This window comes from Cryptotermes secundus, unplaced genomic scaffold, assembly GCF_002891405.2.
Source record: "Cryptotermes secundus unplaced genomic scaffold, Csec_1.0 scaffold2113, whole genome shotgun sequence".
NCBI lineage: Eukaryota > Metazoa > Arthropoda > Insecta > Blattodea > Kalotermitidae > Cryptotermes > Cryptotermes secundus.
In genome coordinates this window covers 396,812-420,811 of record NW_019722980.1, presented here as the reverse complement: position 1 = coordinate 420,811, position 24,000 = coordinate 396,812, and the positions used below count along the sequence as shown (strand labels likewise).

The window sequence follows — 24,000 nt, the reverse complement described above, 5'->3', positions numbered from 1 at the left end:
TAGATTGTCTAGCTCTATATAATGTGGGACCCTCAACGTCTCACAACCCTATGGGCCTTCACGGCCTGGTACAGGGATAGCTTTACTTTTTTTTTACTTTTACCATGTGGAAAGTTCTAACAAAACTCGGTGAATTTAATTATGTACATGAACATTTTATACGACTGATTTTTTATGAGAAGTTGAATAGAACTGTTTTATGGTGAGAAATATAAGTAGGTTATGCCATGAAAACAAAGAGGATGTTTAGAAGCAGAATGACTATAAATATTTTCTAAAAATCTGTATAAATTTTATAATAGGAGACGGTTTGTGCCTATGTATGTATCGAGCTCACGACGTATAGCTTTCATATACATAAAAAAGGAGCACCTCTGCGCTCGAAACTCTGCATTGTTCCAATGGAGAAATGGGTGAACGAGATAAAGGTATACAGGGAATGAATGCAAGGAGTAAGGCAGACCATCAAACCAGAAGAACCGAGACGTCCCCTTTCACCAATTATTGACCAATTTCTTAATCAGCTAGCCCACTGGGTGGCTGAATTTGAATGCAAGATACAAGTGCGTTTTGTCAAAAGACCTTCAAATTCCAGCTCATATAGTTTCCGAGTTTGCGATCCGGTTGAAAATCAGCCATAATTTACTTCGGTGAGAAGTAAATTAATTAGAAAGCCGCACCATAGCTCAAGCGGTTAGTCGCTGGCTTCCCATCGCAGCGGCCCAGGTTCGATCCCGGGTCTGGTCAAGTGGGATTTGTGGTGGACAAAGTGGCTATGGGGCAGGTTTTCTCCGAGCACTTCGGTTTCTCCTGCCAATCTTCATTCCACCAATTGCTCTACAATCACCCTTACCTATCATCTGGGGCTGGTACAATAGGCCAGAAGTGGCCGCAGTACAAGGGACGTAGTCTCACCCCACTAGCAATTAAGAAAAAAGTTAATTAGAATCGTCTCACTGTTAAATATTCATTAAATGTAAAAAAAAAAGTTTCAGGCAAATATTATTGATCGTAAGGGGGAATCTTTCTTTAGCTTAGGTCGTTTATCCCAGGAATCCGTCCAGGTCCGAGGCTTTGTGTTAATTTTCATAACATAATCATTTTTTACGACGAGGAGTTGTTAGCCCCACGCCCAACCCGGAAGCTGGAGGGCCACCCCTTGTCGGCTCTCCGCGACTGCTTATTCAATATATTCAGAGCTTCCCTCCAAACCTGGAGGGCGTCTCCTCCATCCGCAACCTGAGGACGCGCCATGCCGTGGTATAATTAGAATGATCAAGTCAAGGAGGATGAGGTGGGCGGGGCATGTAGCACGAATGGGGGAGACGAGGAATGCGTATAGAATATTGGTGGGAAAGCCAGAAGGAAAGAGACCACTGGGAAGACCAAGGCGTAGGTGGGCGGACAATATTAAAATTAATCTTAGAGAGACAGGATGGGATGGTATTGATTGGATTGATCTGGCTCAGGATAGGGACCAGTGGAGGACTCTTCTGAACACGGTAATGAACCTTCGGGTTCCAGAAAATGCTGGGAAGTTCTTGAGTAGCTGCAGAATTGACGGCCCCTCCAGAAGGGCTCAGCTCCATGAGTAAGTAAGTAAGTAAGTAAGTAAGGGAGAAACTTCAGTGTTTTGGTATATGATGAATTGTTTCTGGGAAATGTGACTTTAGAATGAAGAAAACCTTCAAGGGCACTATGTATTATACTTCTTATTACGGTATATATAAGAAGTAAAATACAAACGTAGTAGTACATGGTTTCATGTTGACCACGCCTGATCCATCTATACAAATTTCGTATGAATTGAATTTAAGCGTTCCTTTTTCTATATGAATAACAATAGCTGATACCAGCGGTGGGTTCGGACTTGCCCATTTAAAACACATAACAAGAATGTGTGTATTTAGATCTCAACTTACCGAAGAGTGAAAGAGCGAAAACAGGAACAGGTACCACCTAAAGACGCCCATCTTCCTTCAAGCCCAGCTGCTTACTGTAACGCTGTAGCGGACCTGCTTGGATCTGCTGTCTTGTCTTGTTCAGCATCACAGATGAAACCCAACTCAATGTCGTGTACTTTCAATGTATTCTAACCCCAGAGTGACCGAGAGTGACTGACCGCGACCATTGCCCCCAACACAACTCGCAAGGACAAGTTAGTTGTATTCATTCCTAACAGAGGGCAATACAGCCACATGCGAATTACTGAGGGATGAACTGCGGCATTGATTTGTTATACCAGTCTACCATAGTCAAATAGCACACACTGAACAAATTATTTGAAAATGGCGAAAGAAATTAAAGATCGACGTAATTAATTAACTTCATAGGCAAAAATGACAATATGAATAGTGATATTTTCCCGCCATTTGCACGTTTTATAAGCATCTCATTCCAATTGTTCAAATGACATATAACCGCCAAGCCACTGACCTGTAACCACATGTAATTTACGTAAAGATTTAAATATATAGCATCATTTGCTTTTTGTGTGTGGAACCCAGCCTTCAGAGGAAGGTACACTGATGACTAATAAGGCTGTGGTCTTCTGAGTTGTAACACTGTGCAATATTGTAAACGAATATGGACGTATTGGAGGCACATGCTACTTCCATCTTCAGGGTTGAGGCATGTAAGTAAATATCGAAATCTTAGCCACGTTACGAATGATAGTCTGTTAGTCTTGGCGTCAAGATCGATCAGGGGCTCACGAACAGTTCTAGTTTGTCAAGACAGTTATGATTCTGTCGTTGTGGGGCCTTCTCTCTGACAATCTATCAGTTGTTAAAAGTCAATGGTCAACCGTATTTACAGTATTACACGCAGGCCTGTACATTATTCATGGTATACACTCCGTCCCTTCTCATGTACCGCAATCATTGACAAATGCCTGTATGCATAGCCTCTTCAATTTTACATATGTTAATACATGGTAATATTTTATTATCGCATCAAGTGGAGGAACTGTTTTGGAAGAGACTGTGGGCCTGTCGTCTGACGGATTACTGATAAATGAAGGAATACATTACATACAGGGCGACCCTTAAATATAAGCAACGTGTACTACATTTACAAGCAAGTAGAATCTGTCAAATAAATAGGAGCAGCCACTTCGTTAGCAAGACATGGCAACTGGAATCATGAGGAAAGAAACGACAACGTAGTCGTGGATAAATAGTTTATTAGCTGTGAAGAAAATGGCGTCTTACTGGTCACAAAAGATGTTAAAAGGGCCCACAATTATAGTCAGTGGATAACCGAGCGTTGTTGCACCAAGAGTTTCTGATCCTCTGCAAGGCGTCATGTTGTTGTATAAAGACGTCCCAGCCATTTCAATGGCATTCTGCAGTTCGTCCCGCTTGATACATTGTTTGGTGTAAACGATACTCTTCAGATGGCCCCACAAGTAGAAGTTGGCAGGAGTGAGATCGGGTAAATCGCGGAGGTCACGCAACTGGTCCGCCTCATCCTGTCTACCGACCTGGGTAAATCGTGTAGATTTGCAGCAGTTGCATTGCTACGTTCTGAGTCTCTGTACACTAATATCATTGTATATATCAGTTTGTTAAATGAATACTCCGAAGTCTGCGCCCTTCTTCAATACGTAACTCGTCCACAGGTGTGAACACCGAAACGTCAACAGTAATGTATTCGTACGTGCCTGTAGACTGAATGACTGCTTTGTCCGTCTTGCCATGTTACCTCGCAGTCGTCACACTTCGCTAACGAAGCGGCTGCTACCCTATACGAGTACATATGTGAACGCTTCTGCTTTCCTGTAGGTGCAGAACACGATACTTATACTGTATTTAGGATTCGTAATTACGACTTATTCTGTACAATGTCTCTAGCAGTCCTGACTTTGTACAGCAGATCATGCAGCTCAAGCTACAACAGTAGCGCCATCTGAATGGTCATCGGCTTAACGCCCTTTATGTTTCCAGTGTCTTGCTTCACTTTACCCTATGTTGTGAACATTTGCATTTTCATGATTTTGCGTAACTTGTGCTTACTGCATGCAGGTTCAGGAATAGGCTTAGCTGCACAGGTAAATAACAATGAAGGTGCCGTCTTGAGACCCAAGGTGAGGGGTAATGACAGGAACCCAGTTCAAGCCAATTGGAAGAAGTGGCCAGAAATGACACAAGGCGCACACTGATTTACCGCCATAGCTGGGAAATGGAATGGTCAGAACGGACCTTTCCAGGGATTCAATTGTTTTCATGAGGTACGCGGAATTTTGTGAGAACAGACAAAAAACGGACCTTTTCAAAGCCACTACATTTTTTCTTACAGGATAGAAATTTGAAATTGAGAATTAAGCTCTTGTGGGTGGGAAGTGAGGAAACAGCCTTACCTACTCACTTGAAGGTCTGGGTAGAGTGATATTTCAAATCTTGTTACTAATTGTTTCTATGTCATTGTAGTGTGACTACATCGGAACGGAAAATCAACCACCATTTGACTAAGAAGTCAGTTAAAATGTAGCAGCCGCCGAAGGCAGTTGAAATATAGCAACAGTCGCAGAAAGAAGATCCGAACGCGTGGTTAGAAGATTTGATGTGATAATTTGTGATACTGTCGAGGGCAGCAATTGTGTGATTGCAAGAGCGAGTGTAATAAATTCGCTATATTCAAATAAGGCGTGAAGTTACTTGCCGCGCGTCATACACCCAACACGTGACAATTTGGTATCAGAATTGTCTACGAACTTAAACACACCATAAACTAATTATTGTGCATTGAGTATTTTACTGCTACAAAATGGAGACGCAGCAGATGATGGAAATACTGGCAAGGATCAACACCAACATGAAAGCCAACCAAGAAAAAGTAGACGCCGACCAGGCGAAGGCAGAGGCCAATAGGAATTAAGACAAAGAAGATTTCATGGCAAAATTAGACGCCAACCGAGAAAAGGCAGACGCCGATAGAAAAGCCTGGCAAGAAGAGATGGGCGCCTGGAGAGAAAAGATTGCCATGGAAACGGAAGCAATCAAAGCAAGGACGAAAGCCATGCGAGAAAAAATGGGCACCAGCCACATGGAGATAGTGTACACATTTAAACCTGAAATAGAATGGCCTGCTAAGAGATGGAAGCATGTCTACAAGAAGAAAAGCCGGCCTCAGTGGACACAAAACCTGCGGCGGCCAAGAAGAAGAGGTCCCCATTGTGATACCGGTCGTAGAATCTGAAGAAGAAACAACGGATACCAGAAAAGAGACGATGGCCTGCCAAGAGATGGAGGCACGTCTAGAAGAGAAAGAGCCGACTTCAGTGGACAGGAAACCTGAGGTGGCCCAAGAACGAGAAGTCCCCAACGAAGATGCCGTAGTGAAACCCGTCAAAGGACGGAAGAAGCGGTATAGGGGCAAGAAGCTTCAAGTCTGGTAAAAGGATTTCTTCAGACCACTATATAAATAAGTCCATTCTGGGAGAGTAACTGGATGCTTGATTTTCAGCTCCATGAATTTGGCACATAACAGTAACATTTTGCTTTCTGCTTGTATTATAATCAGTTCACATGGAGATTAGAACCTGTCTTGACTATTCCGGCTTAGTCACATTTTGGGGTTCCTATGGGACATTTTACATTCTACAAATAATTATGCATACTTAGTGGCTTCACATGCTAGGCAGTCACCTACTTCATGCTGCCTAACCCCATGAGAAGAACGCATTAGAATGGACTTTCAGGTGCAAATAATTTTTTATTCTCATTACATTTCAAATAGATGATCCTCAGCTCTCACTGCAGCTGTACTTTCCTTGGTGATGGGAGCGAGCTCTTCAAATTCTGGCTGGAAAAATATTTCAGAACCTAATAATGTATAAAAATAATACAGCGTAATGATCTAAATATATATTTGATTTCTTAAAAACGATATAACACTTCATTGTATTGTGAAAATGTTAAAAAAAATTCTGAAGAATTCACCTGTGACCTTGCTAACTTTAAATTATAGAAGAAATTCACTTCAGGTACAGTGAACTAAACAGAGAAATACTGCTTTAAGATTCAGTCCTCCTGCAACACTTGATTTGGTGACTAGTTAATATAAGACTGTAATATAAGTGTCTTTACCAAATAAATATCCAACGACCATGTGGAATTAAAGGTAAAGGTAAAGCTAAAGATATCCCTGTAACAGGCTGTGAAGGCCCATAAGGTTGTGAGCTGTTGAGGCTCCCACATTTTCTCTAGACAATCAGCTCACAGATGGCAGTAAGGTTGCCAACCTTATGCGCCAGCTGCCCTTTACACCACCCCCTGGTAGATTCCTGGTACTCATTTCTGTTAGAGGCTGAGTCGACCCCAGGGCCATAGTATGGCTGGAAGGATTAGGCCAATTGAAAAAATCAACGTCATTGGGACCTGAACCTGCAACGTTCTGGCTTGTAGCACAGTGCCCCAACCATGTGGAATCTGATGGGAAATTTGGAAAGGGCTATAAATATTTTCTAGCAAATTTAAATTTCAAAATGTTAGTTTGAAAATACCATGCCTACCAACAATCTCTTGAGATGTTTATCTGTTCACTACAGTTTACTTCACACAATGCATTGTTTGCTATTCAATCCCCTTGCCACAGTGAGGCACATGACATGGACTCCTGACCATCTTTAGGACTTCACATCCAAATATGGACCATAAAATTGAATTCCTCATCACTGATACTGCTGAAATAGAGTCTAACCATTGCTCAAATGCTCTAGAACAGAATCAATATCTGATTATGGAGAACATTAGCAATTAGTTCTGAATGGCAGTCAAAAGCTCTTTATTTCACATTCAGTCACTACTTGAGATAGGGATGTACTGCTAACTAAAGTTTATGTTCTTCAGTGAATACACCTGGGGCATGTGGTAGCATAATTAGTTGAGGCACTATGCTACAGGCTGGAAGGTCGTGGGTTTGATTCCCAATGAGGTCATTGGATTTTATGAATTGACCTAATCGTTCCAGCCATACTGTAGCCCTGGGGCTGACTCAGGCTCTAACAGAAATGACCACCAGGAATCTTCCTGGGGGTAAGGTGCAGCTGGTGCATAAGGCTGACAGCCTCACCACCATCTGTGAGTCAACTGCCTAGAAAATGTGGGAGTCTTGATGCCTCACAACCCTAACGGGTCTCCATGGCCCGTTACAGTAATAGCTATATCTCTTTTTTTTACTACCACACCCAACATCATGATAATTGAAAGCATAAGCTATGAATTTTGAAAATAGTGAAGAGTTTCAAGTTTCATATTTTTACAGCTGTATAGGAGTACAGTATTTTTTGGCCCACTAATAAATATTGCTACAAAGAAGTCACACTGCTGATAAAAAGAGATACTTTAAAATGAGTTTACTTTGCTTATTTCCCCTTCACTGTCATATGGAGTAATACTCTGGTAAAATGAGGCAGCATGAAGTATCTATCAGCCAAAAGAAAATCACTGGAATAATGACAGGTATTAAAAGGACAGCCTCTGGATTTTTTGTGGTTTACTTTATCAAGCTGATAGTATCTATACTATGTGGCATCAAACGGTATGACTGATAAATAATGAACAGGAAAGGATTTTGAAGGAAGCGATCATGAGTCTTTTGTAACAAATTAAGACATTTATTTACTACACCTTGTCAGCATAGCCTTTCATTGTCATTCATTCTGGACAACATACAAAAGTTTCAAATTCAGACATACACAATATAAACACAAGACATAAATATGATCTCCATACACTGAATGCTAATGTCGCTAGATATCAGAAAGTAGAGTCTTATACACGAAGATATTCAACAATCTTTCATGTGCCATTACATATTTATATTATTATAGGGTTCAACTCTGTCTTTGTGTACTCACAACCCAGCTTCAATAGTGAAAAAATACAGGTTTCAAGACACTCTTCTAAATAAACATTTGCCATGAAACTGGTGACAGTTGGCAACACAGAGACTACTGCTGGCAGATCCACCTACCAGCATAAGTAAATGTCTGAGCAGATAAGGTGGTGTTAACAGACACAGTCATGACAAACCAAGCAATCTCCATTCTGCCAATTCTCAGGAACTACTAATAGTCATTTTTCTGTAGACACTGTAGCACATGCTTGTGTTATGTCTGACTGACAGTTTTTCTTGATGTACACCACCATTTTTATATTAAAGTCTACTCCTGACTGATTCTTCATTTATTCAATAACACTCTTGAACTGCCTAGTTTATATACCAAATCAATGCTTAGAAGTGTCTCACAGACATTCAATGAAATAACTAACTGCTTTCAAATGATGAGAAATGCTATCCTTCTATCTGATAGACTTTCCATGCATGGAATAAACGTTACTGCTTTATGCTAAACAAGCATGTCTCACATTCACCTTATGTACGTTTTTGAGATATATATATATTCTAATGTCTGTAGTGAGAAACAATGGAAAAACACATTCCTTCCGTCATACAAAATGTCACAGCCATAACACAGAGACATATAAAATTAGATCACTTAGACATTGGCAAACTATTAGTTTTCCATAATACAAAACCCACAATTACTATGCTTGTTATAAACAATGATGCCACTCTTGTGGTCTTACTGTACTGTCCAGACTTTTGTTCCACAACAGTGCCAGCAACTCTCCGCTGAAAAGAATGAAGCACATGAGCTCATAAATAATACAATGTAGTCCTGCTATATTGTTTTATTGACTTCATGGGCCAACTGTTGAGGGTAGGGAATGGGAATGGACTAGACAGACAATAAATGAACATCTACTTAGTAATTTATGTCACGGTGAAAGTTTTAGCATTCTCCATTTAATGGTTACTGTATGTTGCTGTCAGTAACTACACTATATATGTAGTAGCATCGAATGGTAGTATGATAGATGAACAGAAAGGATTTGGATGGAAGCAATCATGGCCTAATATAGGTACTGTACTCACATTTTCCTGAAGAAAGGGATGAACACCATGAAATCAAGTCAGGATAGTTGGTGTCCTAGTGAAGATTAAAACTGAGCACCTCCCAAATACAAGTCATAAGTGCTACCACTACAGCAACCCGTTTGGTTGGTTCACCCTTCATATTCTGTGATTATTTTATTCAGTTACAACGGAATTATTCAGAAAACCGGAAGGGAGACCTATATGTAGAAGGGATTATAAAAGTAACAATGAAATGAATTTTTAGGAAATAAAGTGTGAAATTGTGAAGAGGATTTGTCTGGCTTCTGCCAAACACAATACTAAACTTTCAGTTTTCATGATTGGCCAGGAATTTCTTGAGTGGTTATCAGATAGAAAATTCACAAATGCTAAAACATGAAAGAAGTTGGAAATTCTTTCCACACTATTTTGTGGATGACCCTGTGCTCTAAGATGAACAGAGAAAAACTAACTTTGCACGTGATGGTACAAACAACTGTGTAACAAATTTTAAACATACACAAAGAACAGTCAATATTACAGCAGTTCTTATTAGCTGTAACATAAACTTTGAACAAGAGATCCACAGAGTAAGCAGACCTAGAATGCATACTCATACCATGCTATGGCACTATATAATCTTGATACTGAGAGTGTCATTAAATAACCAACTAAAAACAGCCTATCATGCTCTCTATTCCATCATTCCCACTTGCAGTTATCTTAACCCATTACGCTTACACACTTGCATACATAAATAGGTCACCTTTAACTGTTCCAGCTCTGCACATGCATACTGCGACTGTGAGACTGCCATAGCAGCACAAGCCAGCAATGCCATACTACAGGACCATTCCTTGTCTAGGAATCCGACTGTCACGGGACACTTTCTTGGATGCTTGCGCTGCTGGCTTCTCAAGTACATCATCACTCCAGACAGCAGATCCAAATGCTGATCGATGTTTGCCACCACCACCAGACCTTCCTTCCAGCTGAATCATATTTAAAATTCAATATACACATATCAAAGTTTGTTTTACACTACTCTGGAAACACATACTAATTAAACTTTGTGGAGACGGCCCTTTCTTGAGAAGGTGATGGTTACTCATTGCTCCCTGCCTTTATTTATGAAAGAGGTCTTAATTAATTACTGAAACACTTGTATAACTAGAAAGATGACAAGACTGAGAAAAAACAGGCCAAATAAAAAAGACTTCTTATATAAAAATATATTTCATTTCAAAACACTCCCCATGCATCTCAGTAGTTTTATGGTATTCTATTTTTCAGTTTCAAGGAGATATGTAAAATTCTTGATAATACAATCTAACCAGTACAAACATTGCAGAATTGTTAAAAATTAAAATGGAAACTTTAAAAGTGTTTAATTTCTATGACCAGAAGAAACACAAGGAGCTGTAACTGATAACCGTGGTGGAGATCTCTATCACAACGCCAACTGAAATTTCATTAGGATATTGTTAAAAACAAAGAGATGGCATCAATAACTTGATACATTTTGGAAGACAGCCACATATACACTAAGACAGTAAACGTGACAGAACAAGTGTATGCTCTAAGTGGTGATGCAATTGAGTGAAATCATTTTCAGTAAAGACTGTCTACAAAAACTAACTTTGTAAAAAACGCCTAACTTCTCTTCACATTTGATCAACTACAGAGGATCATAATGGTCACTTTCTAGTCCACCACTAAACAAAAGAGATTCAGTCATTTCTGTTACAACTTGACCAACAATAACTGTTGGTGATTCAGTGATCTGGCCACCAGACACAAAATATTCAGTAACAGATGCTTTGTAAATCTCATTGATAACTATAATTTCAACATTACCTCCATATGCTCCATTCTCCCCTCAAAGTACATTTTGTACAGGCAAACAGGACCTTCCCTGTCCCTTGCTACAGTTTCCATAGATAACATCTCAACTGACCCACTTTTATATATGAAATTATGATTTCACTGGATATACTTGTATATGATGTCTATGCTGGAAATTTTCAAATTATCCCTTATTTTTAATTATATATGCTACTTCTCCCCTCCAGTGCTGTAGATAACCGAGCCTTGGCTATACACATATTTTTAGTTACACAAATTCATTATTTAAACAATATGTTTAAGTTACCTTAAAGGTTCAATTCTTATTACTTCTTTCTTCTTTGCTCCACGTGACCGTAAGTTACTTACAACCTTCATGATTGCTTCTCTCTTTGCGTGGTCTCTGATGCCAACCTCTATCAAATCATACTCTGACAATAACATAAACGATTCCAAATCAATATTTTCATGTTCAAAACGTTGGATCTCCTCTTCTTTCAAGCCTAGCCCAGACAACAGTGTCACCAATGATGATCTGTAATGAAACAATAGGCATTCATTCAAATTATCAAAGGACATTAATACTGTAACGTGGATGGCCAGAGTGTTGCTACATAATGGACCAGTAAACACCACACGACCGAATACACACAAGGCAACAATGGAAGATGTGTCTCAGTGGAGGAATGTTATTGCATGTTGCTAGGCAACAGTGCACGAATGAAGATGCTGGCTAGGAATCACATGACTTGTTCTCTGTGTGGAGGCTATATAATGAGGCTTACAGTACAATACATGCAGGAAACAAGCAGAAGTCATACAAAACCATGAAAATGAGAATGTTCGCAACATCGGACAAGGCGAAGCCCGACACAGAAAGTATAAGATGCTTAAACTTGGTGGTGGTCAGGCGTACTATCGTTCAAGTGACTAGACTGCTGTGGTAGTGATTACTACTAGAAATAGGGCAAAATCTGCTGTACTGAGCCTGGATTGACAGATGCCTTNAATCTGAGACAGTAAATATGGTCGCGAGTCCCAAGGGACTCGGACCCGAGAAAGACTACGCTGGCAATGGCCAGTAGCATATGCAAAAGACAGACCCGTCCTCTCGTCAGAGAGGGCACCACACAGAAAGANTATATATGTAAATACTGACAATATACTTACCAAGACAGATTATGACTGACAACTGACAGACCCAACCTCTCATCAGAGAGGGCGCCCCAAATGAAGAGGACAGTAACTTTCATATAAATAAAAAAAAAAAATCTGGTCATGAGCCCAATCGGGGCTCGACACCAGGAAAGACAGACTGACTGACCATCAGTCGCAATATGACTTTGACTTTGAATACCAGCAGTTCAGTTCTGCAGTTCAGCAGTGGAGTTGAGAGGACAGCTCAAGGCAACCGAGACGAGTGCAGAGTGCAGTGCAGTTGTGACCTCTACATGGTTCAAGAGAAGGTTATAAGAGTAATGAAGATAATGGACTGACAGAATCTAACAGCAGAGTTCTGGAGGCTACAAATGAAGATTAGAATTGAAGTGTTGAAGACTTTACTTTAAGTGTTATCGTTCCAGTAAAAATTTGAAGTGTTATACTTCTTTGTAGTTATGACTGGTCAGTCGTTAATAAATCGATTGATAATCCAGACCCCTTCACATGACATGTGCCCTTACCTTACATCCTTGCAGAACTGAGTTCAAACATTTAAAGTGCTATTCATTGAGACTGTGCACAATCTTCTCGTAGTACAGGAAGCATTATTCTACTACTTAAATAATAAATTGAACTTCATTTCATTATATAGAAGAAAAAACAAGCTTTCTTTTCACTATATACACAGTTGAACAAATATGTTCTTTGGACATCTACATTATAGAGTAGAAAAATATGCACAGCATAATTCTGGATCATTCACTCCCCTTCATATGACCTGAAAACTGTAGGAAAATCCAGCCACCAGTGCTACAATAGATGGGATTTAAAATCCCTACTCCTGTGCAAAAGAGATTAAAGTATTTTTTGTGGGTTAGTCAATGATGATTTCGATATCAAGACTATATATTGTTGGGTTAAGTATGCTGTAAATAGTTTGTCAAAAGTCAAAGTTAATCCTTTTATATCTGTTGAGAGCCATGTTTATTTTTAAACAATTCCAGAAAGCACAGAAGAAAATTATGTAAACAGAAAACAATAAATATGAAAGCAGATTATTTTCCATTAAGTATTAATTCCTGTTTCTTCATCCTATTTCTGCATTAAGGAGTCTGTGTTCATTGCAGATCATTCATAAAACCAGGGACATCTTATAATTATGTAGGTTTCTGTTTAATCTTTCTCGTCTCTACAGTGTCCAGACTGGCTTTGGGGCCCATCCAGCCTCCTATCCGGTGGGAACCAAGGAAAATTTCTTCTGGGATAAAGCAGCCTGGGCATGAAGCCAACCACTCACCTCCATCTAGTGCCGAGGTCAAGACTGATGGAGCTATATATCCACTCCCCCACAGGTCTTCATGGCGTAGTGGACATTTTGGGGGCATGTGGTAGTGTTGCTGGCTGAGGCACTATTCTGCAAGCCAGAATATCGCGGGGTTCAATTCCTAATGATGTCATTGGATTTTTCAATCGACCTAATTCTTCCAGCATAACTATGGCTCTGGGGTCATCTCAGCCTCTAACATAAATGAGTATAAGGAATCCTTCTAGGGGAAAAGGGCGACCGGAGCATAAGGGTGACCTCACAACCAATGGTGAGCCAACTGCTAAGACATGTGGGAGCCTTGACATCTCACAACCCTATGGGCCTCCATGGTCTGTTACAGAGATATTTTTATCTTTTCTTGCCAGGGACAACTTTGCTTTTTTTTACCCTCTGTTTAATCTAGAATACTTTAGGAAGATTCTATTGCACTAAAAATAACTATTTTAAACCTGTGTTTGATAATTTTTAAACATCTGTGAGTATGTGGAAAATGTGTAGGTGTGTTACATTGTTATGAATATAATGAACAGACCTCTCTCTCTTACTATCCATTGTCATGTAATATGCCTCTGCTACAACAAACTTGTATGACAGCCTCCTAGAACAAAGAAAGCATTCTTAGGTAATGCAGAACCTAATGTCACTTATTAAGTAATTATAAATTCAACAAAAATATGGATTAGTTACAGTTCATGCAGAGACACATTATCCAAACTAGTGCCTATAAAATTAATGTCCTGCTTACATGAAGGAATACATTGTGTCTATATGGACATTGGTGTGTGTGTATATACAGGTTCACGGGAAGAAGTGGCCAAATTTTTTAACATTGTTCTGAAGTAATCATTAGCAAAAATGTATCAATAAGGTGTCTCATTTAAGACACTTATGGTTATTAAAGGCTAAACAGTTAACAGGAGCAATCAGCAGAAACGTTTATTCCGCAACTACTGTTGAATCTATAATAAACATTTAAACTAGTAATTTATTGCATTGTAAAAACCATTATATACTTGTAGTTACATATATAATGGATATTAGATCTCCATATCTTACACAATTCTGAATGCCTGTTACAACAGACAATTTGTTTTCATGCCTCATTTCAAACTATACATCAATCTGTAAATAAACAATGAGAATGCTTCATGAGTTCTTATCTAAGCTGTGTTATTCACTTCATATTTTTGTTGCTCTCCTCCTAGATGCCAACAATCCAACATCACAAATCTTACGGTCAGCTTCCAATGAACTGTGTATACAAAAACAAAAGTATCACCAAAGTATATGAAATGCACAAAAAATGCATAAATGAAGTACTCTTTTCCTAACTTCATCATAAACTGAGCACCATAATTTATAAGTTCCCCCCTTCCCCAAGCCATTAAAATACCTGGTTACAAATCTCATCTTAAGTTAACGTGTAAGTTATATAATGTATGGGGAGTGAAAATAACTAACAAATCTTATGTAAGATTCAGTATTAGGACATTTCTGCATAAAGCAATATTTCAAGACTGTGCCAAATTTGAATTAAAAACAAGTTTACTAATATATAATAGTTAACAACTAGTCTGTACTTTAATGTGTTCATCATCTGACCACATAAAATTTCCTGGGGAAAAAAAATAATGAGAAGTGAAAATAAACTCTATCTCAGTTGAGAACAAATCCATCAAAAGAAATGATTTCTGATCAAACTTAATCAATACGGTGCCACTGAATGCTGTGCCTTGATCCTTAATTCCTTCAACATTTTCCCAGCTTTGAATCATTACCCAATCATAACTTCTCCATAATGCATAATTTCATAATTTATTTAACATCCATAAACTGTTACACAAGTACAATTGAACAAGTCAGTTAAAACCATCTAAGCACTAGAAGTCAATAACTTTTAAATGTACAAAACGATACACAAGACAAAGAACAATACAATCATCTTAGAAACCCCAGATGACAACCCCCAACAATTTAATATAAAGCAAAACACACATTTAAACCATCTAAATTCATCCATGCCACATCAAAACCAACCCGAGCCACCAAACTACCTACCATCACTATTGCTGAAAAGAATCCTGCAGAGAATAAAAAAGTTTTGTAATAAATAACTTTTTAATTTATTTTTAAAAATTTTAAATTGTCTGAACTGAACTCCGTGGTTTTAGTCCACATGCGAACTACACCAACCAAGCAACTGCCATTTGTCAGCGAAGTTAATGCCAACTTTTGCGGACAGAGAGTGTCGCGTGGTCAGCACAACTAATCCCGCGGCTTCCATCACGCCCCACTCTCAACACAAGACGTTCTTCTTGCCACAGGTGAACATCTTCTGTTCTCAATTCAACAGTAACTCTGTGTTGAGGCTGCACGGGTCACAACTGGAGCCACTACATTCTCACCCTCTGACTTCAACTGATCAATAAATGATTCCACATTATGGGATTCGCTTCCCAATTTCATGGCTTTTGTAGCAGCAGCAGGCTTCTGCATGGCTGTAAAGGTTGGCTTCTTAATATCCACTGGAATGGAAACTGAGTCTGCCACAACTGGTGCTGCAGAGTAGCCAGTATTGCTACCAAAGCCGCCACCACCACCACCAAATCCAGGACTCTTGACACCTTTCATGTTTGCTTCCATCCGTTGTCAATGAAATTCCTTTGTTTTCTCTCACATCTTGTTTTTAGATTTCCTCTCTTGAGTCTGTCGAACTGCCTGATAAACTTTCTCCCATGTGAATCCATTTCAACAAATGCCTTGATCTGTGCCAGATTTACATTTTCTTGGTATCCCAATGCTACAATCTCATCAAATGCAAAGATCAAGTTGAGAGCCTTATCTGATATTTCAGACTCCTCCATGCTTCGACAATATTCTTGAATCACTTGGGAGAAGAGTCTTAACGTCTCAAAGTCCTCTAAAATGTTACTGGCCTTCGTTGTTATGAGCAACATATACAGCTTCTCAAGGGGCTAATAACATTTCGCACTGACTCTGTTTCCACAAACGTATGCTGCTTTCCTGTTGACATCAATTTAGGGAAGGCAGACAACAGCCCCTCTATTCGAGCCTTTGTCATCTCCACAAACTGGCGGGAAAAAATTGTTTTCCCAGTATTCGTACAAACTGCAGCTGTGATACGAACCATAGTGTCACGTGCTGTTCGCTTGTACAAGTTCTAATCCCGGTTCTGAAACACCAGTTGTGTGTTGCCTATCTCTGGGGATACTTCTCTGTGATAATAAAGTAGTCCAGTTTTGTTACTTCCACGTGGATCGAATGATAAGTAAGAATCAGTGTTCAATCTATCCCTGCTTTATTAAGACTGAGTTTTGATGCACAAGGGCGTTTTATATATATTCACACATATAACTATTGAAACACATAACAACAGAGAGTTTCTGTTTTTACACACATAACAGTAGAGCAATTAGGTACAGCGCATGTAGCACAGTCTGTTATTAAATTGTTTACTATGACGTTGCCTACTCTAGCATTATATTTTAACATTAGAGAGTTGCCAACATAACATTTACAAAGAGTATTATAATAAAATATAAACTAACTGATGAATGTACAGGACTTATATTTACTGTAACGTAATTTCAAACTATCGTTACTCGTTTATCCCGGGAAGTCAGTTACGTGACAACATAAAAATAACTCTGACCTAACTTAGAATACAAAAGCCTGTCCCCAGGAACACCAATGTTTCGTCATGAAGTTATTACGTTGGTAGATAACACATCAGTACTTTCAAGACACAAATATATTATTTTCAACACTCCTGTAATGCTATGTTAAACACAACATACTTTCATACAACACTAACCTCGCGCTTACACTTGCGCTTACAGTATTAATCAGGTATACCAACCCGTTTCTCGCCTTACGGGTATCGATGGGCGATCGATGGGTATGTTCATATGTTTCACGGATTCCGAAATGTTAAAGCATTCCACAAGGGGGAGGGGCAATCGTAAACTAAACGCCTTAAGTCTGCATATTCACACGACCACACATACATCAAAGCTTTCACGTCAATGGAGTTATCACAGTTTGAGGCCGAGCCATAGCTCAAGCGGTTAGTCGCTCGCCCCCAACCGCGGCGGCCTGGGTTCGATCCCGGGTCTGGTCAAGTGGGATTTATGGTGGACAAAGCGGCGCTGGGGCAGGTTTCCTCCGAGTACTTCCGTTTCCCCTGCCAATCTTCATTCCACCAATTGCTCCACAATCACCCTCACCTATCAATTGGGGCTGGTACAACAGGCCACAAGTGGCCCCAGTACAAGGGACTTAGTCCCACCCCACTAACAATAAAAAAAATAATATCACAGTTTAACGCTTACAGAGTATATTCGCTTGGTTTCCTCGCATATATTATGTATTTCAACCATATAATTTCATGTATTTCTGAACGGACGGTTACTTTAAAGCGATGCAGTAATCCGCATCAAATATAATTAGATTGATCAAGTCAAGTAGGATGAGATAGGCAGGGCATGTAGAACGGGAGAAGAGGAATGCATACAACTTGTATGATACAAAGCTTTGATGGGAAGGCCAGAGTAAAAAATCTGAAGGCAGACCTAGATGACTTTGGGAGGATGTTAATCTTAGAGAAATAGGATGGATAATNAGGAGCCTATCCTGAGCCAGCTGAATCCAGTCAATATACTTCTTTTGGTTTATTTTGGACTTCACCCATCGTCTGGTATGTGAAAGACAAAAAACCACGACGTTTCGGAGACAGATCCAGTCTCCGAAACGTCATGGTTTTTTGTCTTTCACATACCAGACGATGGGTGAAGTCCAAAATAAACCAAAAGAAGTATATTGACTGGATTCAGCTGGCTCAGGATAGGCTCCTGTGAATATGGTATGGTGCCTTTGGGTTCTAAAAAATGTTGGGGAGTTCTCAAGTAGCTGAAGGACTGGTGGATCCTCAAGGACTCAGCTCCATGCAGTTAGCGAGTAATACACATTTAAAATGGTAGCAGCATTGATTGAAGCACAATCATATTTGTTTGAATGAATGTATAAGGGTTGGGCCTTCTTGGCCCTTGCACCGTGACCACAGTGATCTATTGTGCCTCCCTTTCTGATTATCCCCTCAACAATCCTGCACTTCAAATTAAGTGTATGATTTTGTACGTGGGGACGTTAAAATAGTCATTTGGTTCCATAAAATATTGAGCCAAGTGGCGCAATCTTAATTAAGCTAAGGCCTCGCATTCGCACAGGATATGTGTGGCTGTTTCGTTTTCTTCTTGGCACCTCTCACAAGTTGGACTGTTACTTAGTCCCAATTCGAAGAGGTGTCCTTTAAGGTGACAGTGTCCTGTAAGTAGTCCTACCACCCATCATAGCTGGTTCCTGTTTAACTTCAACGGTTCCTTCGCTATTTTAGTAGAGGGTCCTCATATGAGTCCCTTTGATTGCCTAAGTCCAATTAAGGATCCCCAGTATTTCTTGTGATTCATGTTTGTCCAGTCCCTGATTGCCTTTCTGGCAACCCCTATAGATGCCACAGGCTGGTTCAGGTCCTATGAATGGATGTTCAGCTCCAATCATGGCCAATTGGTCTGCTATTTCGTTTCCAGCAATACCCTCATGCCCAGCACCCATATCAGTTGTACCCTGTTACATTTGGCCAGTTCCATGAGAGTTTGGTGGCAATCCCAGACCAATTTTGAGATGATCTGGTGTTTGTCAAGCACTTTAAGTGCAGCTTGGCTGTCAGATAGAATGTAGATGTTCCTATTTCTGTAGTTCCTATCTAGATTCTCCATAATACATGCCTTAATGGCATATACTTCTACCTGGAATACTGTCGTGTACTGCCCAAGGCTGAAACTAAGTTTCTGCCTCGTGCCATAGTAGACCACACCAGCTCCAGTGCCCTTATTTATCTTGGAACCATCTGTATACCAGATCAGTCCCCCTTTTCTATTGGGCCCAAACCTGTCTTCCCATTCACTCCTGTCAGGAAATCTGTGAATGGTTTTTCATATACATGTCTCAGTATCATTTTGTCAGACCCCATTTGTAATATGGGTTCTCTTTTCACGTCCTGAGTTATGCATGCATGGCCAAAACTATCGGATTTAGGTTCCCATTGATGACTACACTGGAGATGGTATATTCCTGCCCTGGCCTGTGCCTCCAACTGAATATGCAGTGGGGGGAGTCCAAGGAGTGTCTCCAGTGCAGCTGTTGGAGATGTTCAAATTGCTCCTGTTATACCCAAGCAAGCCAACCTTTGCAATTTGCTAAGTTCTGCCTTGCTTGTCTTGAGTTTAACTCTGGGCCACCACACTGTGGCACTGTATGTAATTATGGGTCTTACAACCGCAGTGTATATCCAATGCACTATGTGCAGCTGCAGTCCCCAAGTTTTACCATGCTTCTGCATGTACAAAAAGCCTTATAGACTTTATTGATGACCTTGTCCAGCTGCCTTTTCCTTATCAGTCCCTTGTCTAATATTAGACCAAGGTACTTGACATCACTGGAGAGCTGGATCGTCTTATGGAAGAGGGTCGGTTCCTAAAGGCCCTTTATATTTCTCTTCCTGGTAAACGGTATCATTACCGTCTTATTGGGATTGATGGGCCACCTTATATTTGTTTGAAATATACCCACAAAAAGGACATGCTGTAACGCTGAACATTCATCAATAAATTGCAGAAATTTCCCTTTCATATTCATTTATAAATGTCAAAGAACTATTATTCTAATGAGTTATAACTGCATCATTGTCTTGCGCAACCTGCAATGGTCTTGTGTAACTGATAACTGAATAATGTTTCACAGTGCATGTGCTGAAGGACTGTAGATTGCAACCCCATTCTTCTGTCCCTCTCTTGTGATTGTCCTTAATATCACCAACCCCAATACTCTTCTCTACATGCTTATGAAAAAACATGATTACACACATCACATAAGACATGTGTGCAGCAGGAGAGGAGGGGCAAGCCAAAGCAGCTAAATGCCCCCTCACTGAGTTTTTGATTAAAGGGGGGACAGGGAAGAGAGAGAGAAATATAAAAGATAATTAAAAAAAAAAGTAAAGGTATCCCTGTAACAGGCCTTGGAGGCCCATAGGGTTGTGAGATGTTGAGGTTCCCACATTTTCTAGACAATCGGCTCAGAAATGACGGTAAGGTTGTCAGCCCTATGTGCCGGCCACCCTTTACCCCCAAGCACATTCCAAGAATATTCCTGGTACTCATTTCTGTTAGAGGCTGAGTTGACCCCAGGACCAGAGAGCGGCTGGAAGGATGAGGTAAATTGAAAAAAAAAAAAAAATCCAATGACCTCATTGCAATTTAATCCTGCGATCTTCCAGCCTGTAGCATAATGCCTCAACCAGCTTTTGCTACTGCGTGCCCTCAATACCAAAAATTAAATTATTTTTGAAATACAGGAACCCACAACTCTACGTACAACCATAACAATATTCTTAAACACCTTAAACATACTTTTGTAACCAAATATTCTGACCTCCTTCCTTTAAATGAAATCCTGACAGTATCCATGAAATATGATGCACCATATTCTTTTTATACAAAGTACTGAATGAAGAATTCAAGTAATTAACATAAAAATGATGAAATGTATGAATAAGCAACAGAAACAAAAAGTATTCATGGCTGCACCTTCAGCACAAGCACTGGATCTGCCATGTCCCCTTCCCCTAGCAAGCAATCTGTTATGAACTGATTAAAAATTTGGTGTAATGAGTATTTATTACAGGACACTCTTGGTGTCATGGGCATTTATTTTCTCCTGCTTTACAATTCATGAGATTACAGTTTCAAGTTAATTTGTAAAGTGGACAAGAATTATCTGTTTTTTGTATGTACAAAGATGGTTATCACATTTTATTTCATTGTCTGCATAAACAATTAAAGCACATGACTGAGCTCTGCAAATGTTTCATCCTGTAAATTAAAAACCTGATACTAAAACCTTCTAAAATCAATAAAGTTTGTTTTAGGGATCTTTTGGTAGGTTAACCCCTCAAACCTGGCATTTACATGGACCGTTACTCTATGAGGGGTTCAAAGTAGTACCCTTGTTTCAGTTCTGTTGCAAATAAAGTATTACTCTTTTCCACAACACCTGAGCCATGACCCAAAGAGGATAAAATATTCCGTCAATTACTTCATTAGTTTGGTGTGATAACTGGTGATCATAAAAATAATTCTCACCAGGCACAGTACATCTGAATACTCTAGTGAATGCTAGTTACTGCATATAGTTACCAAAATGGCCTAATGGGTCAGCAAATCTCCCATCACTGCACCTGCAAATTAACTTCAGGTAAGAGCCTTTTGAACCCATCAAATACAGACATTCAAATTTTTCAGACATGAATTTAACTAGATTACAGAAATAAAGAGAACTAAGTTTATATATATAAATTTTGTTCAAAATATTTATATTAATATGAAGTCCTCAGATATTAATGCAGGATAATAAGGGAACCTTTAGCAATGCTTCTTTCCCAACTTTGCACTCAATCAATGGTTAAAAAAACGGTGATGTGTACTATTTAATAATATGAGTCTTTCAAAGCAATACTTACAGCTGAGATTATACATATTTAGAAAGGTATTTTTTTATTGCTAGTGGGGTGGGACTAAGTCCCTTGTACTGCGGCCACCTCTGGCCTATTGTACCAGCCCCAGATGATAGGTGAGGGTGATTGTGGAGCAATTGGTGGAATGAAGATTGGCAGGGGAAACCAAAGTACTCAGAGAAAACCTGCCCCAGCGCCACTTTGTCTACCACAAATCCCACTTGACCAGACCCGGGATTGAACCCAGGCTGCTGCGGTGGGAAGCCGGCGACTAACCGCTTAAGCTATGGCGAGGCCTTTAGAGGGGTAACAAGCAAAACTGGGAGTAATCAAGTACAAAAAAATTTTGAAGTAAACACAAGAATGCAAAGTTATCTGTGTCCAAGCACCATGAACACCGTGCTCTGGCCACTTTAAGCTTGTGGAAAGAACACTTGGTGTCTACTGAATGAAAAGCTGGGTGAGCCCCAAGTGCCATACTCGAGAAAATTTATTACTCCTGCCAAGAATCAAACCCTGACTTTCCACTCTGTTCTTAGTCACTTTATTAATTAATCTATTCTGTTTTGGTCCCACAGACTGTACTGCATGTAACATAAGCTCATGACCTTTCCAAGTTAAGCAGACACTCTACTGCTCCATATTCATTAACCATCTATCATTGACACCATACACTCCAAATTCTGACAGCATCATTAAATAACCAAAATTAAAAAAAGAAGAAAGAAAATGGCATCTGGGGACAGCTTCACTATCTCCATTATAAGTGAAGTTAACATTCATCTAATTTTGGAGTCCCTGTTATTATATGTATAGTATTTATTGCAGTGATTAAAATACATATATGAAATTTAAGGTGTATTTCAGGCTGTAGTCAAGCAGATAAAAAGGGTGATCATTACATTTTTGTCATTTGAACAAAATAATCCAAAGATTAGAGAAACCACAAACATATAGCGCATTCGTAACAGATTACCCTCTGTACCAGCACACTACAGCAAGAAATTTTGCAATACAGTCTTATACTCTAACTAGATCATTTCATACAAATTTGTATAACATAAAATACATGTAACTGCATTGGGATGGACATGATCAAAGCTGTGGTATATCCAAACGCACAGCATAATGGGGGCCTAATGTAGCAAATTCACAATGACATGAGTATTATGTATTTCACAGAATTCTTAAGTGTAATAATTCAAAACTTCATTAATTTAACCTGAACATAAGTAACCACATACACCTATGCACTAGACTTACTCCTAAGGCAATAAATAATTACCCATTCTGCCAAGTGAATGGCAGTGACTAAAGTGTTACATTTAGAAAACAGCCATACAGCACAGATCCTGTACCATGTCATGAATCGCAAACATATTTCTCTTTATCATGCAACAAATGATGCTGCCTGGGTCTTTAAATTATACGATCAAATGTTATGATATTTAGGGAAAACTGTAGGCTATGAGTTACTGTGCTATTTGGAAAATTATTATGCATAAAAAATGGGAATATTTTAAAATTCCTTACTTTTCTTACATTCCAGATATTTCTAAAAGACAAACATTTTTTCAACTGAAACATGATCAATGCGGAGTTTGTTATATGATATAATTCTAAATTTTGTTTGAAGTAAAATGGTTGTATAGTGAATTTCACATCTGAAAATGTTTCTAACTTTACTGTACTATTCATGTAACTGAAGCACTTTTTACCCAAAAATCACATCTGAAAGTTGTGTGTAAAATACTATTCTTTCAGAGCACAATTCCATATAGCAGACTGATGTGATTACAGTTGAATGCAATGTGACAAAGTGGTATGGATATTCATGCCTGTGGACCACAAATAATTAAATAATAAAAAATGATGTTTGATAACATTTTGATTGATGCACAATTTTCTTGAAAGGCATGATTAAAGTTCCTCATACTGTGTTGTCATAACACATTTTCTGTGAAAGTTATCAGGAGTAAAAACGCATTATTCAGTTTCTTTTTCTGAAATTTCCTGACTAAAAGTAGGGGAGAAAAAATTATATGGAGGCATATATTATGTGAGAAAATGTGGTATGTTTTGGGACATTAAATTACCAAACCTCTTATCAATATAAGAATTGTAGAGGAAGTTATTTAACTATCCTATCTGC

At 39.2% G+C, this 24,000-nt stretch overlaps 1 protein-coding gene and 1 pseudogene across 1 annotated transcript in view; both read right to left on the bottom strand.

Annotated features, from left to right (window-relative positions):
- Positions 1 to 2,089, bottom strand: part of LOC111861571 (beta-galactosidase-like) — a 28,827-nt gene extending 26,738 nt beyond the window's left edge. Inside the window, 1 exon segment of the mRNA XM_023846241.1 lies at positions 1,923 to 2,089. Within this exon segment, the coding sequence (XP_023702009.1) occupies positions 1,923 to 1,973 (51 nt within the window). The 5' untranslated portion in view covers positions 1,974 to 2,089.
- A 5,543-nt stretch (positions 2,090 to 7,632) lies between these two features.
- On the bottom strand, positions 7,633 to 16,790 carry LOC111861572 (annotated as a pseudogene).
- Positions 16,791 to 24,000: the final 7,210 nt, after the last annotated feature.